Source organism: Lupinus angustifolius, chromosome LG09, assembly GCF_001865875.1.
Source record: "Lupinus angustifolius cultivar Tanjil chromosome LG09, LupAngTanjil_v1.0, whole genome shotgun sequence".
In the NCBI taxonomy this organism is placed as follows: Eukaryota; Viridiplantae; Streptophyta; class Magnoliopsida; order Fabales; family Fabaceae; genus Lupinus; species Lupinus angustifolius.
Genome location: NC_032017.1, coordinates 11212661 through 11231852, shown reverse-complemented (window position 1 = coordinate 11231852; position 19192 = coordinate 11212661). Strand labels below are relative to the sequence as shown.

General features: G+C 32.4%; 2 protein-coding genes across 2 annotated transcripts in view; one reads left to right on the top strand and one right to left on the bottom strand.

Annotated features, from left to right (window-relative positions):
- LOC109356255 overlaps positions 1 to 719 on the bottom strand; it is a 3356-nt gene extending 2637 nt beyond the window's left edge. Inside the window, exon 1 of the mRNA XM_019599584.1 lies at positions 28 to 719. Coding sequence (XP_019455129.1) covers positions 28 to 719 — 692 coding nt within the window. The remainder of the gene's footprint in view (positions 1 to 27) is intronic.
- On the top strand, positions 2346 to 7555 carry LOC109356400 (1-aminocyclopropane-1-carboxylate synthase 1-like). Its single transcript, XM_019599728.1, has 4 exons — positions 2346 to 2656; positions 2962 to 3093; positions 3556 to 3716; positions 6497 to 7555. Exons 1-4 carry the CDS (start codon positions 2489 to 2491, stop codon positions 7494 to 7496), a joined length of 1461 nt encoding a protein of 486 aa, XP_019455273.1. The 5' UTR covers positions 2346 to 2488; the 3' UTR covers positions 7497 to 7555.

Sequence of the window (19192 nt, the reverse complement as noted above, 5' to 3'; positions counted from 1 at the left end):
TCAGATTCCATTCTCCTACCACCTTGCCATCTTGCCTTGTCTCTTCTGAATTTCTCATTCTGACCAGGGCCACCCTTCTTCTTGAATTGAGCACTCAAGGCATGATCTGTTTGTCTATAATTCTGCCTTTCCATAAATCTCTGCTCATGCACCTCCAAGGATCCTTGCAACTCATCAACTGATAGATTGTCAAGATCCTTTGCTTCTTCTATTACTGCCACCACATGATCAAACCTTGGATGAAGGGTTCTGAGTATCTTCTCCACTACATGTTGCTCAATTGGTGTTTCTCCAAACCCCTTCATTTGATTTATCAGGCTCCTTAATCTGTTGAGGTACTCAGCTATGGATTCTTGCTCATCCATTTGCATCAACTCATATTGTCTTTTGAGTGTCAGCAATCTCACCTTCTTGATCTTCTTTCCACCAGAATAGTTCTTCTCCAATATCTCCCAAGCTTCCTTTGAGCTAGATGCTGCAGAGATCTTCTCAAAGTTGGCTCTGTCCACACATTGGTGGATCAAGAAGATTGCCTTGCAATCTCTCTTGTTTGCTTCCCTATACTCCACTGAATTTTCATCTGCTGTTGGCATTCCTCCTTTCACCACATCAAGACATTCTTGAAACCCAAAGATTGCCTTCATTTGAATGCTCCAATGTTCATAATTCTTCCCATCTAGAATTGGAAGATTCATTGCAAAGCCATTCGAATTTGCCATGCTTCTACACCTCTGATTTCCCTTCTGGTTTTGCAGCCTTGATTCTCAATCCGTGAGCTTCACTTCTTGAAGCCTCTTGCACCCAATCTTGGCACTACCACAGATCCCGATCCTAAAGCTCTTGATACCACTGTTGGAATTGAGAAACCAGAATTACTTTGGTTTCTCTGTTCTGCATTACTTGCAGAGCACGAAAAGAAGAAAAGAGGAGAATGAGTGAAGAATTGTTAAAGAGATTAGGAGGAGAGGAATTGAGAGAAGAGAAAGGAATGAGGGGAAAGTAATTCACTTGAATTTTCAATGTATTCAATGCACTATTACATCAAGCTTGATCAATTCTATTTATAGAAACTCATAACCAATTTGGTTGTTATGATTTCTATTTATAGTAATGTGCAAAACTAACTCAATCAACCTATACAATAAGCTATGAATTACACAACAATTATTACAAAATTAACAATCCTTTCTTATATGAGATACAAATATGCATAAATAAAATAGTAACTCGTTAATTAGACTTGTTTTTTATAAATAATAAATATTATTTTTATTTAATAAACAACGATCACAAAATTAAAAAAAATAATATTATTCTTCTCAATGAATTCAAAAATATTATAAAGATTAATAAAATGATCATTTAAAATCACATTTGCCACCTTTTTTATATGAGATGTGATAAGGATATAGAGATTACTACTTCACTATCTTCAAATGTGTTCGCAAAAGAAAATAAATGGTTAAAGATCTCTTTAAACCTTATAAGAAAAAACCCTTGAGGATTAAAAAGTATATGCAACTATAAGACTGAACTTCACTCTGTTCAATTGGATCGGAATTAATTCTCGAATCCAAATTTCGAATTTAAAGATAATACAATCTAAAATGAGAATAAGGAGGATTTTCTACATTTTCATTACAAAATGTAGTGGTACATCTACCTAGTCTTTTTTAATGAAAATCTTTTTCTTTTCTGATATGCACCACTCTTCCACACACGTGGTAATGGAGTCATGATCCTCTCCAATAATGGAGAGGCCAGTACTGAAGAGGCCAGTACATCATAAGATCATGATACGTGGCAAAGTAAAAAATTAATGGTTATGATTGTTTAGTAAAAATAATTAAATTTTAATTAAAAAAAGATAAAAATTCCTAACTCTCTTCTCATCTTGCAACTCATCTCTCTACCCTCTCCATACTCTCTTCTTCCCAAAATGTTTATCATCACCGGAGAAACAGTTCTTGTGTCAAAGATTAAAAATTTCTTCATCCAAAAACGTTGGAGAACCTCATTGTACACTTCTTTGGGAAGAAGAGAGTATGGAGAGGTAGAGAGATGAGTTGGAAGATGAGAAGAGAGTTAGACATTTTTATCTTTTTTTTAATTAAAATTTAATTATTTTTACTAAATAATCATAACCATTAATTTTTTACCTTGCCATGTGTCACGATCTTATGATGTACTGGCATCTCCGTTACTGGAGAGGATCCAGACTCGTGGTAATGACCTCATGAAATCATAACAACACACGCACTAATTAGCTTTGACCACCACATAAACCCATCATTCCATTGCTTGCTTCTTTTTCTTTTCAGTCTTCATAAGTTATAAAGTTTGATTTTTCCTTTTCATATGCTCTAACAATAACTCCACCCACTGCCTATAAATACTCCTCAACTTCTCCCATTTTCTCTTAACACAATCTACATCCTTTATTACTCAAACAAGAAAAACCCTGTCCCTTCAAAAGCAAATATTAAACATGGATTTGGGGTCTAAGAACAACCAACTTCTGTCCAAGATTGCAACCAATGACAAACATGGAGAGAATTCTCCATACTTTGATGGGTGGAAGGCTTATGATAAGAATCCATTTCACCCTTCAAACAATCCTGAGGGTGTCATCCAAATGGGTCTTGCAGAAAATCAGGTATACATATATGGATAACAATTATTACGGTATCTAAAATTATAATTGCGACCACAATATTATAGTTGTTGTGAGATTTTCTACAACTACATGTAATGTTGTTGTAAGAATCTTCACAATTACACTGTGATTGAAATTGTATGGTATCATCAGCCACAATTTTATGTAATTGTTGTAAACGTAACATGAGTTGCAATATGATATATACCTATTTTATAAAGTTTTGTAGTAGAATGAGATACACTTGTTTTATAAGTTGACATGTATGCTTATGCATGGGTTTGTTAAATTTGTTTTTTTTGCAGCTCTGCTTTGACTTGATTGAAGAATGGATAAAGAATAACCCCAAGTCTTCCATTTGCACCTTTGAAGGAGTTCATAAGTTCAGAGACATTGCTAACTTTCAGGACTATCATGGGCTTCCAGAGTTCAGAAGTGTAAGCAACAAGACAACTTATTTTACTACAACAATGATTGAGCACCTTGTATATATTGATTTATCCATTTTTTATAAGCAAATATTAGTATATTAATATTTGTAATGTGTGAAACTCGAACTTTCAACCTTCTTATCACTATATTTCTTAAACCATTCACCTTAACCACACCTGATTAACTTATGACTCTCATATTGGTTGACCAATAATAAGACAATAACTTGACTCCCTCAACCTCTTATATTAATTTTTTTGGTATTAACAAGAGTAAGTAACTAATCTCTTTTGAAGTATGTAGCTGTCCCTCTCAACAAATGTCGCTATCAGGAATTTAACCTGTGACCTTTTTATCATCCTGTTGATCTAGCGGTGTCTTACACCACTAGGCCAACGTCTTGTTGATAACGTCCTGGATAATAATAATTAATTAGTTTTTTAATTATTATTTATTTGTTGTTTCAGGCCTTGGCAAATTTTATGTCAAAAGTGAGAGGTGATAAGGTAAGATTTGATCCAAACCGTATAGTGATGAGTGGAGGGGCTACAGGTGCAAATGAACTAATCATGTTTTGCTTGGCTAATCCTGGAGATGCTTTTCTTGTTCCTACCCCTTACTATCCAGCGTATGTACCCTCTCTTTCTTAATATTTGTGTTCATTCAATGCATGTAACTGTTTCACACACCCATAAAATGTTCAGAGTTGGTAAAGAAATGAATCTGGATTCTCTCCATGATGACACATGACACTTAAGAAATTTAAATGATTCATATTTTAAATTATTTTTAATTAAAATATATTTTTAAAACAACACATAAATTTGGGCTTTATATTTTGGTATTGGACTGTTTAGTATTGGAGAGGATCCCAATTCGTAAAGAAATAGGGTACAGACATAAAGTGATATAGCTATATGTTTTGTTTTGATTGTTAAAGGGAGAATTCCAATGTATTTACATGCTATTTTGATATTCTTTTTAAAGAAAAACTACCATTTGGCCTCAAAAAGGCTGGTTTGGCATTATTTTATTCTGACATTATTTTAATACTCTCTCATTCCTAAGTCTTAACAGAATTAGTAGAGTTATGAAAGATAAAGTGTAATTTCATGTATTTAAACCCTAATAGATAAACTTTGTCATGCCTCCCCTACAAAAATATTTAACAGTCTTCCGAAGATGAAAAGTGACATCACTTTGATGTCTTATCAATAAAAAATCAATTTATCAATTATACACATATACGTTGACATGAATATATTTATCCACAAATGTGCTGTTGTAGTGGTAAAAAGCATATTACAGTAATTAATGTTGAATAATATATTAATTACATATAAATCTTTATATTATAATTAATAGTGTATACATATTTCCACATGAATAATAATCAATAATAATTACCTTAAGTTAGTCATTGAATCTCACGACCCATCTATGCATAAATCTAAAATGATTTTGATGTCATAAGGTTGAGATTGTGTATATATGTTGTTTCTATTATATAATGTGGAGTTAGCTGATTGTAAGATTGAGTTATCTAAGATGCAAAATCTAAATAATAGAATTGACCCCTTAAAGTGCATTCTACTTAGGTTTTAATTTTGTGAAATATATATTTTTGTTCGGTTTGAAATATATATTTTTGTTCGGTGTGGAATATGTGGCTTGGTTTCATACTCACCTTTCCCTAACTATTGAGGTGTCCACCCTACAATTTCCCATTTATGGTCATAGGCTAAAACAGTGTTGTTAAAATCGTACCGGTTATCAAATCGGTCATGATACTAGTATAGTGGTACAGTAGTTCAATCGGTAGTTCAGTAATTAAACTGCATGCCAGTTAAACCAGACATATCTGTGTATATTTATATATATATATATAAACATATAACAAAATAAAAATTCAAATAAGTAGATACTCAAATTTATAATCTATATTCATATTCTACTCAAATTTCACATAAACAAACAACTTTAAGTCTTTAACAAATTCAAAGTCTAAATTACAAAACATATATCAATCCAAAAGTATCACTTAACAATCGCAAAATATAAATACACAACTCACTCTACAAAACAAATAAATTTGGAGTTTTAACATTTAACATCAAAGAGTCAAAGTTGTCTCATATCTAGAGTATATTTTTGCACCAAATCCTATCTTTAGACAATATTCCAAGATTACACAAATGTCACTGAGATTACACACGAATGTTAGGAACTAAAATATGTAATCTAAGTATACCTTAGAAACATGTGCCTTGAAGTGTTGAAGAAGGGTCACATTGTAATTGGTTTTTAACTTTTTAAGATTTTTATAAAAAAAAAATGTGTATAAATCGGCCGATTTATTCAAATACCGGTCGGTTCACCAGTTTTGACCAGTTTTTGATCAATTTTGATACTTGACCGGTTCAACATTTATATTATACTAGTTAGGAGTGCAGTTTTCCAGTCGATCCGGCTTGTATGGTATGATTTTTACATCATTGGGCTAAAGGCTATATGAAAACCAATTTAGATGAAGTTCAGTCTTCAATAAATTAATAAATAATAATTGCTCCTATGTGTAAGAATTCAAAGGTGGAGTGTGTAACCATTGACCCAAGTGACAATTGAAACCATTTCAGTGTACGGCCAAGATACATATTCAAAGAAAATCTATTAAGCATGACACAAGTAGCTTTACTTTTGGAAATTTTGGATGTCAGAGATTTTGACAATTAATTCCAAACTTTGATAACAAAATTTCCAGGCATTTTATTGATGATAATGTTTTACAAAAGTAAAATATAAGCACAATAAGTGTTGTAATAATTGAATAAAGGATCTTGCTAAGCAATTGCCTTACAAGTATATATGCATAAAATTCTCGTGTCCCCTTCTTTCAAATCTTTGTCTTTGCCCCTATTTAATGCATAGATAATAGTGACTAAGCTAATTGGTCAAAAAAGAGACTTGAATATTTGATTAATATGACTCAAATCAAGACTTGATTAAGAAGTGACAAAATTGATTTATATGTCTTGTCAATATTTTCATCAGGTGATTAGTGTGATATAAGAATAACATCCATGTTTTATTTGATTGATGTTGTTATTGATTAAACCCTTGACTCTACATATTTATCAACATAGATATGTTATTCCAAATTCTATTTCATACACTATTCAATGTTAAATGAAACAAAACAAATAATGTTTAAACTTTTAATTAACATCACATATTTTTCATTAGTACATGATATCATATTAGACAAGGTCTGGTATAAAAGTTTTTTATTCTACTTTTATATATATAGTATATAAGTGTGTTATAATTCAGAAACTTGTCAGAAAAGTGTAGCATGACTCTATGTCTCTATTGATAGTAACAAGTAACATGTTCCATATTTTATTGCAGATTCCTCCGTGACTTGTGTTGGAGGACTAGGATGCAATTAATTCCTGTTCAATGTGATAGCTCAAACAATTTCAAGATAACAAGAGAAGCTCTTGAAACAGCTTATAACAAAGCCAAAGAGGATAATATCAATGTGAAGGGTTTGATCATAACAAACCCATCAAACCCTTTAGGCACAACATTAGATAGAGAAACATTGAAGAGCCTAGTAAGCTTCATCAATGAGAATAACATCCATTTAGTGTGTGATGAAATCTATGCAGCCACTGTTTTCAGCTCCCCAAGCTATGTTAGTGTCTCTGAACTGATTCAAGAAATGGAGCCATGCAAAAAGGAACTCATACATATTATTTATAGCTTATCTAAGGATATGGGGTTCCCAGGTTTTAGGGTTGGGATAGTTTATTCATTCAATGATGAAGTTGTGAATTGTGGAAGGAAAATGTCAAGCTTTGGATTAGTCTCTTCACAAACTCAACACATGCTTGCTTCAATGCTCTCAGATGATAGATTTGTTGATAACTTTCTTGCTGAGAGTAAAAGAAGGTTGGCAAAGAGGCATAGCATTTTCTCAAAGGTGCTTGAAGAGGTTAACATTGCTAAGTTTCCAAGCAATGCAGGACTTTTCTGCTGGATGAACTTGAAGAGTTTGTTGAAAGAACAAACATTTGAGGCTGAGATGATGCTGTGGCATGTGATTATCAATGAGGTGAAGCTCAATGTATCACCAGGTTCATCCTTCAATTGTTCTGAGCCTGGTTGGTTTAGGGTATGCTTTGCTAACATGGATGATGAGACAGTAGAAGTTGCACTTAGAAGAATCAGAATATTCATTGAGAAAGAAACAAAGAAACCTGAAATGCAAGTTAAAAGTTGGCAAAGAAATCTCCAACTCAGCTTCTCCTCAATTAGAAGGTTTGATCATGAGACTATTATGTCCCCTCACATGATGTCACCTCATTCACCAATTCCTCAATCACCCCTTGTTAAAGCAACTTGAAGGGAGCATATTAACTATATAATTACAACTTATCCATAATATAATTACTATTAAATCATTAATTTGATTTATATAAGATAAACTATCAGAAGATTTAGTCTCACACATTCACATGATACTTTTTTTTATCTTTGATTGTTTAAAATATCGATTAAGTTAGTCTGTTGAGTTCTAGTAACTTGATCAATGTTTTGAACATTTAGGGATGAAAACTATCATTTTAAAGTATGGAGTACTAAATTAGGGACCAAATTATAATTTACTCAAATAACTTCCATTTGAAGCTTTGAGTTGTGATCTACCTATGATTTGTTTTCCTCCTAGTAAAAATATTTAGTGTGTGGGTTGTCCTATATACGAACAGCTAATTGTGATGTATATTAGGGTAACTGTAATTAATTTTATGCAAGAAGTAATATATGATTGATTATTAATAATGTTTCGTTATTGTATAGTTACATTTTGGTTTTCTTTAAATTTATTACGAAAAAACAAATAAATTAAGTTTCATTTTCTTGGTTTGTAAGAGTATATGTAGGAACATATCCAAATATAATAGAGTTAGTTGTGGACTACAATATTGAATGATTAATCGTTGGCAATTATATGGGACATCACATATGCTGCATGCGTGGCTTGAGTAGCAGTTCCATAATATGAGTGACAAGGTGAAGTGCATCCATAATATTCGGTTCATACTATGCCATGCAGCTTCGATATATATATGGAAAATTCCAAGTACCCTTTTGTGCCGTAGCTCGAGAGTGTGTAATATGATATGAATGGATAAGAACTATATGTGCATATATATACACACATCCAATCTAACAGACTGTTATTGAGTCAACCACTCTTCATGTATTATATATGTTAGGTTTTGTACTCCCTTCTTATATGAAAATATATGGAAAAAAACTCATTTGTTGAAAACCCACTTGTACCAATTAACGTAGTAGATAGGGAATAGATAAGAGACAGAGGAAGTGTTCAGTTTAGGAGAAGAGAGACGATTGAAAAGTGAGAGAGAAAAAAATATCAATCTTACTGGAACTCAAAATAGTTGTGTTAGATTCGTCAATGTGTCTTCGTTTCAAGTTGGATCAGGTAGAAATGTGGACAACAAGTTTTTGGTATTTCATAATGAAAGGTTGGCTCGATGCGAAGTCATCTAAATGGGAGAAATCGAGCAATTACAGTAGCTGATTTTCTGGTACTCTTTATTCTTTAGCTATTTTAAGCTTGTTGATTTGTTGTTTGCCTTATTGTTAAACATGATTTACGCTATAATTTGAGACACTCTTATATTCATATTTTGATCATATTGGACCTTGATTGATTGGTTATGCATGTGGTTTTTACTTCTCACATTGAGAAAATTTTCCACGTTAAAATCATGGTGTTCCTTATGTGATAGTTGCTATAATTATTTGTTATTGTTCCTCACAAATTATCAGAAATTTGGGAAGTTATTATCCACTACATATACCATGTTTGAGTTGTCAATATTATTGTGTTTAATTTCCCATATGATAATATCATGAATGAATTATTCTTAAAGCCAAATTATACTTAATAAAAGATTAAGAACTTTTGAACAACACTAACTAGTCAGAAAAACAAGCCAAAAAAAAAAATATGTGAGGAAAACACCACCTACCACAAAAGACCCGAACCCAAAATAATTCAAGCAGCAAAAACAAAATACCCAAAAACAACAAAATCATCTCAAAACTAATTGACAATGAGAGAAGTAGTTCAATAAGTATTTAAATCATTCCCGAGATAATGAGTTAGATAATGTGAGACTTACTTTCCAACATGCCTTCTCTATATAAGCCTGCCGGACCAGATGAAATGTTACATTTTACCCATAACTTAAGGGCATCTTTCAGCCCATGACAATCAGAAAGAAGTTGAGCTCTGATACCATGTCAAGGTTCCATCGCAAAACCAACTAACAATGAGAGGAATAACCCAACATATATTTAAACTATTCACAAAAGGTAGGCGATGTGAGACTTACTTTCCAACAACAAAGGAGAAATTGAAGCTATGAAAGCGGGCAATAAGCAAATTTCAGGCATGCAGATAAATAAGGTCCAGAATCTCATAAACATGGAACCTAGAATTTTTGAAGATGATTTTTTTCCTAACGAACCATAAAGTCCGGATAGTATAGAACCAAAGGGACATCCACCGTAGCTTTTTCTTGTTCTCCGTCCAAGATAAGAATGAATGAATGAAGACATTGGTGTTAACATCGTTATGAATAATCATGTTAAAATCAAACAAAAAAATAAAGTTTTTGTCATACCAAATAAAATGTCGAACATAACAAGAACAAAAGGTTTGTTGATTCTTACCACTATATTTTCATCCGTGAGAAATAACAGTCTTATTAAGAATTGAAGTAACTTCTATTAAAAAAAACAACTCATCATAATTTTTAATAATGAGGTGGTTGCTTCATATTAATTACATAAAAAATGATATATAATAATGAGTATGAAAGAGTTATATTCAACAAGGACACATGCAGAAGCACTGCAATCTATTAGATGAATTAAAAACAAGGAACCGAGTGGCTAACTTTATCGCGACTCACGAAAATAGAGATATTGCATGGCTAAATTTAGAATGCATAATTTTTATTACATCCATATGCTTTATTTTTATGCGAATGGATAATTTTATTAGAATGGACAACTAATCATGTGTGATTTCAAGCATATATTACACTGAAAAAGTTTAATGCATATACTTTAATTTTCAAATTAGTAGTGCGAAATAAGTAAAAAATGGTTAAAATTCATAACCATATGAACTCTCATGTATTCTCCTAAAAAAACCACCAAGCACTAATGAAATAAGTTTTAAATAAACAAGTAAATAAGTTTGCTGTCTTCCAAATACAACATAAAATTCAAAACATCCTCTATACAATAACTAGAAGGACTACTTATTTAAATTTAATCAAACCATAATAAGTTAATCTTGTGCAAAAACAACTTCCCTTACCTAACATTTAATATAGTTGCAATCCTAGCTATTCAAATTTAATGAAGATCTGCTATTCATTTTGGTGTCTCCAATGACTAAAAAATATCATTTAATTGAGAAATAAAAGTTATTACAACATAAAATAATATTTTATATTATTTGGTATAATTCTATTGGATGAGAATAATAGAAACAAAGTCTTTTTGAGATAGAGGATTCATATTCATCAAACTCAAGACCTTTGATATAGCTTGAACAATCCCACCAATTGATCTACGACAGATCCACATAACATAAAGCGACTAAGTATACTCTAAAATTTACATATTTCAAATTTAATGTTTCATATTATTATCTTACCGATATGAAAGATTAGGTATACGTGACTGCATGAGACATGAGATGCTCAATAAATTTCCCTAGCTAGTGACCTTATCTTTCCAATTCTAGTGTAGTGGGTTACCAAATTCCATTTCCTTTTTTATTTGGTCGGATGCGAAAAATGAAAAGTTCTATAACCTTTCATGGGTGCTTTAATTTTTTCACCGTGTTAAGGGAACACAATGACCCATACCATTGACATATATTTTGTGTTCCATTGAATTGCATATATCCAAATTCACTTCTCTGACTAAGAGATCGAGTAACCGACCAATAACATTTGTTGTTAATAATCCATAATTGGTACAAGGTGGCAAACAAAATCTAAGTCCAATTATTTAGACGTGATATCTCCTTGCCGTATGGGACATGTTTTATCTGCATTGCTTTTGCTTGAAAGTGAACTCACACAACTACACCATGCACACTGTAAATTTCTGCTATGTTTACATTTTTTAGTGTTTCATTTGGTGCCACTCTACTCCTTAAGTTATCTTCTTTTTTCCTTCTAATTATTATTATTATAAAAAAATTCCGGAAAAAAGAATTTATCAACAAGGTAAAAGGTTAAACATAAACAAAAAAGACAAATGAAAAAAAGAGGAAAGTGCATCAAGTTAAAGTGAAGTTTAAGAGAGATATGAAAGACAATCCAAGTTTGTTAGTTAATCGATATAGGAATGTAGATCCTCTATCCCCAATTCGTAAACTATTTTGTGCCACACCCACTTAAATTTAGACACATGGATATTTATGTATTACTTTTGTAAAATAAAATTAAAATAAAATGTTATTTTTATTGTTGGCAAATCAGATCCGAGATAGAGATTAGAAGATTAAGGGACAACTGATCTTGATCTTCGTTGTCATCATAGATGGCTTGTGTAGAATTTCCTGTTAATCCAAAATCACGTCTTCACGTTGAATCATTAATGTCCGTGATAGAAGTCTTTTTGGATTATTGTTATAAAAGTTGATAGGGCAAATTGATAAAATTGATCACAATATCTTGATTTTAACAAGAAAATGTTTTTTGTATAACCATAGTGAACAACTGTTGATATTATATAACATAGTGCCCATAAACTATGTTTTGTCATTTAGAGTTGCCGTGAAAATGTCCTTATAATAGTGCTATTTGAATGAATAGATTTAAAAAAATAAAAATAAATTGTTGTCTGGAGTTGTTAAAACAGATTAGGCCCAACTGAAAAATGGAAAGTAATTTAAGGAGTATTGTTATATTATATAGACTTTGATATTTTATTAAACTTAATTTCTCAAAGGAAGGTTGTTATTCAGGAAATTTGAAGAGGTATTTTAGTTTATAGTATGAGTAAGGATCAATTCCTGTATTAAAGAAATTCAAGATTTTCCATGTTAAAGAAATACAGATATATAACTCATCAATTAAACAATTAATTATTGAGATTTAAACTAAAAAACAAATCAATATCAAATAAAAAGTGTTTCACACACATATATAGATATATAGTTTAAAATTTATGTACTTTTAGTGTAAATTTTTTTACATCGTTAGTGTATCTCACTGTTTATTTGTATTATATTTATTTGAGATTAATAATTATTAACATATGAATGATAGATGATTTGTTAATAGTGTAAAAACACTTACACTATTAATGTATACATATTAAATCCATATATATATATATATATATATATATATATATGTGTGTGTGTGTGTGATTTACGTGAAAGAAACTATCCCATTTACAATTTTGTAACACCCACTTTGCACTTGGTGATTCTGTATTTAATTTTAGCTAATGTGCTCAGAATCGCCTCATTCATACCATCATTTTAGTGTGACTATGAGATAAAAACTCTAAAAGGATATAGAGTATAGGCCGATGGAAAAACGTTTAACATATTCCCCAAAATAACTTAGATTCCATGTACCGAGTAACCATATATTTACGTTTTCTATGTGGAATCCACTTCGAATTCCTACTAAAATTTAGTTTGTATGATATATTGTAAAGTTCCCGGATTCTATATAGTTAGTTTGTAGTCCATCCTGTGTATTTTTTTTCTTTTCGTTGAGTTGGCTAAGCATGCATGGATGATTCAGATTAAAATATAATTATTGGTTACATAATAACAATTTTGATTCACTTCCTGTATATATTGCTCATAAATAAATCCTACTTATTTGAAGCTGAAGAACGTTAATTGGGGTGCCTAGTGTAGCACTTACTATTGGAACTTATTAACTGAGGAGGCCTATTTACGGACTTCAATGATTATGTCAAACTTATTACTTTAAACCTTCTCTCTTTAAATTTATTTAAAGATTAACTCATATATATTTAATTGTTTTTTCTAGTCATAAGTAATAACTATCCTCCACATAAGCTAATCTTGTTCAATGGAGCCGAGAATCCGTAGATTCATAGTAAAGGAGTTTTCTTTGTTCTGATTACTCGAATCCAAAACCTTACTTAAAAGAAAATTAATATATATATATATATATATATATTCAATTGATTTAATGACATAATTTAATAACTTTATCTTAAATTATTAAATTAACTGTGTTGATATAGTGGTGTAAGGTTTTATTAGATTCTAAGAACAACTAAAAGATTGAAGATTCGATTCATGAGACCGCACTTGTTTCTAAATTCTAATGCCCAGACAAAACTACTACTGCAGTGGTACTAATGTAGTACACAATTGGAACCGTATGGATAAGAATTTTACTTGCTTGTGAATGCTCTTGACGTGTTTATACGCAATTTATCTCCATTTATATCTTGCACGCATATTCAACAATGAGAATATGCATTTACCACTGATGTTCCCTTCAAGCATAAAGGCAAGTAATAATCCCTCAAAAATTTCATTATGTAAAGTGATAGTTCAAGTAAGTTTAGTATTTTGAGGCTTATCAAATCTCTCCACCAATTCAAAATTTTGTTTCTCCTTTTAACGCCTCCAAAATTACTCCAAAAAAATCTTATTAAAAAATGGCTATTTTTTTAATGATGTCATATAAAATTTATTTCCTTATATTCGTTTCATTTTCGGAACACCACTTTTAAGTAATATACAATGCGGAAAATAAAAAACCATTACTTAATGGAAATAAAAAATAAATCAATATAACTTCGAATCATACTTCATTATAATATCATAAAATGTTGATACGAAGTATAAGGCGGAATCCTAATCGTCGCCCAAATAAAACCACTCACAAAATAAGTACGCTACACAGGTACACTAATCAAAAAGCACAAGGGCCTGTGTAGGTATAAACGTTTCCCTCAATCCTCCATGCCCCCTCATGGGACATCGAAAAGCGGTAACTCAGAATCTTGACAGAATGATCCATCTGAACAAAACGCGAATAGAAGACAAACAGAAAGAAGAGGGAGTAAAACATCTTATGAATATTACTCATTGACGGTGTGGAATTACACAGAATATCACATTCAGACAGACACGCATAATAAACACAATATATACATCACATATAAAAATGCACAATGATGAATAATGTTATAATCTTAGATTATGAGGATCAAAGTCCACAATCTCAATGTATGAATGTTATGCTTGTTTCATCCATCCTTTCACCAATATCCTCCCAATATACTATTCGAAAATAACCAAGAGTACAGGTCCCATAACAAGCCGATTTGAACGCACCAAAATATTCCTCGGAAGGATATATGATCGATTTGTTCTGAAGAATTGTCCATTTCAGGACAATGTCGTATCAAACACTTTCTGGGCATCCCTCTCATTGATCCTGATTGCAAAGAGGGGTTGTCAGAGATCGTCTAACTGTGAGAACTATCCGATCCAACAGAATATCTCATCTAGGAATACAAGGGACTCGTCTCACCTAGACTCACCCTCCAGACTTTGCTGACGAACCACCCCCATCGTCGTCCCTCTCAACATCTCGGAGCTCGTCCGTCTCCCGTAAATTTCCTCTCCACCACTTCATTATCCATAATGAGTATGCACACTAACCAAGGTTAGTTGATTAAATATTTTAATCATTATTTTATATGATCGGTGTTGAAAGATAATTTTGAGAGGTTTTCCCTCTCGACAAATCGTTCCTTAACAAGGTGCCAATATGTTGAGAGGTTTATTTTTCTCTTTTTCGGTGTGTTCTTTTTATTTGATTAAGTAAGTGAACTCGGTTTTATTCTTTGTTCGTCATCTCGGCTTTGTTGAAATAAATTCCAACGCCGGTATAATGGTTTCAAGAATATTCCAGTTACAACTTACTTCTTAATAATCATGTGAATGAGTCATTCCTTCTTTACCTCATCTCGGCTTTGTTAGTATAAATTCTAACGTCCGTACAATGGTATCAAAGCAATTACCTATTACATAATTATTAAGTACTTTTGAATACCATCTCGGTTTTGTGGAATAAATTCCAACACCGGTTTAATGATATTCTAATATATAAAAGTGATGAATAGTTAGTTGTTAGATACAAATAAATAAATAAATAAGGAACAAAAGAAAAAATAAATTTAAGTGACATTTATTTATTTACTCCATTTCGGGTTCATTTTATTAACAAACCAAACTTATTCCTTAAGGAATGTTGGTATTAAAGAATAAATAAATGATGGAATGTAAATAACAATAAAGTGTAGGAAAGGGAAATAACATATTATTCCGAGTTTGATCCCTAAAATAGAATAAAGACAAAGTGTAGGAAAGGGAAATAACATATTATATATCAAAATGTACTAGGTTACCTCTCAGCAAGCGCTTCTTTAATGTCACTAGCTTGACATTGGTTACCAAAAATAGTAGATAAATAATATACATATTTAATAATTTACATTGGTTACCAAAACAATTTGTACTTGGTTTTTCGGTTTGATTTGTACATAAATAAGTTAACATGAAAAATAAACCGGGAATTCACAAATTCTTGAGGAGACAAGATCAATTTGAATAAGGAAAAGATTTCTCAACTACTTATGAGTTTGAACTACTTAGATAAGTTCTTATGTTTTACTTTGATTAACTCCAAACACCAAGTTCTAAAATCCTCCTTTTAGTGTATGTCCTAAAATGGTAGAATGATAATCACTTATATTTATTACTAAACAATATTACGTCCATAAAGAGACTAGGTTGTCACACCCTAGTCATTGGCGACTCTAATATTGATGTAGTAATGAATATAAGATCTTAAGAAAAGTATGCTTAACTTGACAAATAAACTAAGTAGTACAACTACTTCTTAGTTTATTTGTTAAGTGTTTGAGACAAATAATTTTATTGACTTGAAATCATTTTTTAGGTGATCAATCTAAAAAGAGCATTAAGTACTTCTCAAACAAATAAAATTAACCAAAGCACCAACTTGAATGATTTAAATTCAAACTTTTGTAAATAAAAAAGAAGTAGAAAGTACATAACCATATTCAAAAGAAATTGTTAGGAGCATGAGCCATCCATCCAAGGATTGGATGCTTTTGAGTTCCAAATGAGGGTACAAAATTGATTTTGTATCTCATTTGTCTTCTCATTTTCTCCTCTTGAATTCTAAACTAAAACTACAAAACTTACTTGAAATTAAAGCTCTAAACTAAGAAATGAAGAGAGAACTTCAGAGAGAGGTTTCTAGTGAGAGATTTCATTGTTTAAAGTGTTTTTGATATATTTTTCTCGAATGAAATTGTCTCTTATTTATAGGCCTCTCTGCTGGACCGCTAAGTTGCTTAGCTGGATCGCTAAGCAGCTGACCAAACCCTTCATTATGGGTTTGGTCTCTTGACCAAGTAGCTTAGTCACCTCCTTGTGCTTGACTCATCAAAACTAGTTGTGGACTATGAAGCCAGCTACTGTGAGCTATTTCTGAAAAGCCTATGGTGGACAGAGGTGAGTTCATGGGTGACTTCATGGTTTGCTTGATGGTTAAGTTAAGTCTGGTGCTCACCGCTCAGCACACCTGCTTCACCGCTAAGCTGCTTGTTCCGCAGTTCTGACCGTGGTGACTGGGACGTGGCCTGGTGCTTGCTGATCTGGTCAGGAGTCTGGTTCTCCACTGAGCTGCATGGTTGGACCGTTGAGCTGCTTGCTCAGCTGCTTGGGCTTGTGAAACTCGTGTCTGACCGTGTCAAGCTAAATTTCTGACCTTGCCAGGTCTAGTCTGGTGCTAGGCTGAGAGGCTAAGCAGGTCTGCTCAGCTGCTTGGTTGAGCAGTTTGGTCTAGGTCAGGCTGGTGTCCAGGTCAGCTCAGCGGGGCTTGTTCCCCGCTTAGCTGCCTGGTTGAACATCTTGATTTTTGACTTCTTTTGCTTTGTTGACCATGAGTCTTTCTTTCTTCTTTTCTTCATTATAAATCTTATAAAATAAATAAAAAAGAAATGCACATACAAATATACAAGATTTTGATATTTTATACAAAAAATATTATTTTAAGTTGGTTTTTCTAAATTATGCTTACGATAAGTGGCATAAAAGTGTATGAATTTTAGGTATGTTTGGCACTAATCAATCGGCCCAACCTAAGACATTTCCCAAAGGAATGCTTCTTGTGGGACCCACTCTTACGTCAACACGTAAATAGAGGAATAACATCCCTACCACTATGAACCATCCGTGAATCATCCTGGACGACCACATGGTAAAGCCTCTTATGGTCATATGACCTCGCTGCGTGGTATCATGTAATCCTTTTTTGGGCATCGCCCTAATCATAACATCACAGTCGGAAACCTTGCCCTAAATAGGCGCAAGAACAAAGGTACTTGTATAAGTTTGTCAATTTTAGGCACCAGACTCAATCATGTGAGTCTTGGTCTTTCCCAAGTGTATATACGCTTCACACCCAAGCTAGGGCTATTGCCTAAGCAATCAAACAATCAGAAACAGTCAAAAATATTGTATGTCTCTCACTCAAGCAAGAAATTGTCGCTTAAGCGATGAACTCATCAAAACAAACTCAATTTTATTCCTGATTCTCGCCCAAGCGAGAGACTGTCTCTTAAGTGACAAATCCATCAAAAATTGGTCAAAATACCTGTCTGGTTTGTGCCCGGGCGAAATACGGTCGCTCGGGCGCCAAAAACGCCCAAAACGGGCCCTCTGGCCCTAGCTTTTAACAAAGCAATTCCTTACTTTTATTACTTTCAAGAATTTCATATAGTTATTTACCTTTACAAACTCTTGATGGCAAACATGCCAGTAGGCTCTCGTATATATAGGAAAGTTATCGTTCAGACAACTTAAAAATAAGTCATGTCTGTATGGAGCCCTCTCGCTCAAGCGAGAGCTGTCTTGCTCAAGCGAGGGCACATCCATTTTTTAGGCATTTGTGGCTTAAGCGAGAAAATAATCAGTTCTCTTGATGCCTATTTTAGCTCAAGCGAGAGCTGTCTCGCCTCGAGCTAAAACACTCGTTTTCTCTAAACACTTTTCACTCAAGCGAGAGCTGTCTTGCTCAAGCGAGAAGAGCCTGAATTATCATTTTAATTACTTTTCTCAAGGAAAATATTTCTCATTTATATCACATGTTTTTAAACCTTGAATTTAACAATTATCACATACATATCATTCTCATAATAATCATTCAAACATTATGATTCAAGAGTAAACATGGTATTTCCATATATAAACATAATATAGATCGGTATAAGAAATATTGTTGTACTTAATCCCAAAAAACAGGCAATTGATTAAGTACAAGCTTTCTTAATACCCAAGACAACTCCAAACTTGTGAGGGAGTTTGGGCTACCGGATCGAAACTCTCCACTGTTTTTGATCCCAAAGCATTTTAGTTTTTCGAGTGGTGTTCCTTCATGGATAACTACCACAATACTTGATATTTTTAGCTATCCTAAACATACAACTTAAGAAAGTATCCGTACAAAATCCATGGACACAAAATAATTGATTAAGTACGAATTTTCTTAATACACAAATATAACTCCAAACTTGTGAGATAGTTTAGGAGATCCGGGTGTCATATTCGGACACCACTATGTCACGATGTATTCTCCCTCACCTGAGTGCATCGGGTCGCTAGGTTCTCTGTTTGCAGGTGAGCTTACTTGATCCGATCTCCTCTCGAACTCTTCATTACGCCAAAATAACATTAATTAGTTAACTGACGATAATAATTATACTTACGAAATAACTTTTTACGCGAAGATAAGACTTGCTATTTAAAATGAATTTAATTGTTATCGTCCATCTGATTCAAGGTTGAATATCCTTGAATCATCATTTGTCATTGAAAGTAGTACAATCAAATAACACTTTTTAAAGTAAGATTTTCAATAAAACTTATACCGGAATTAT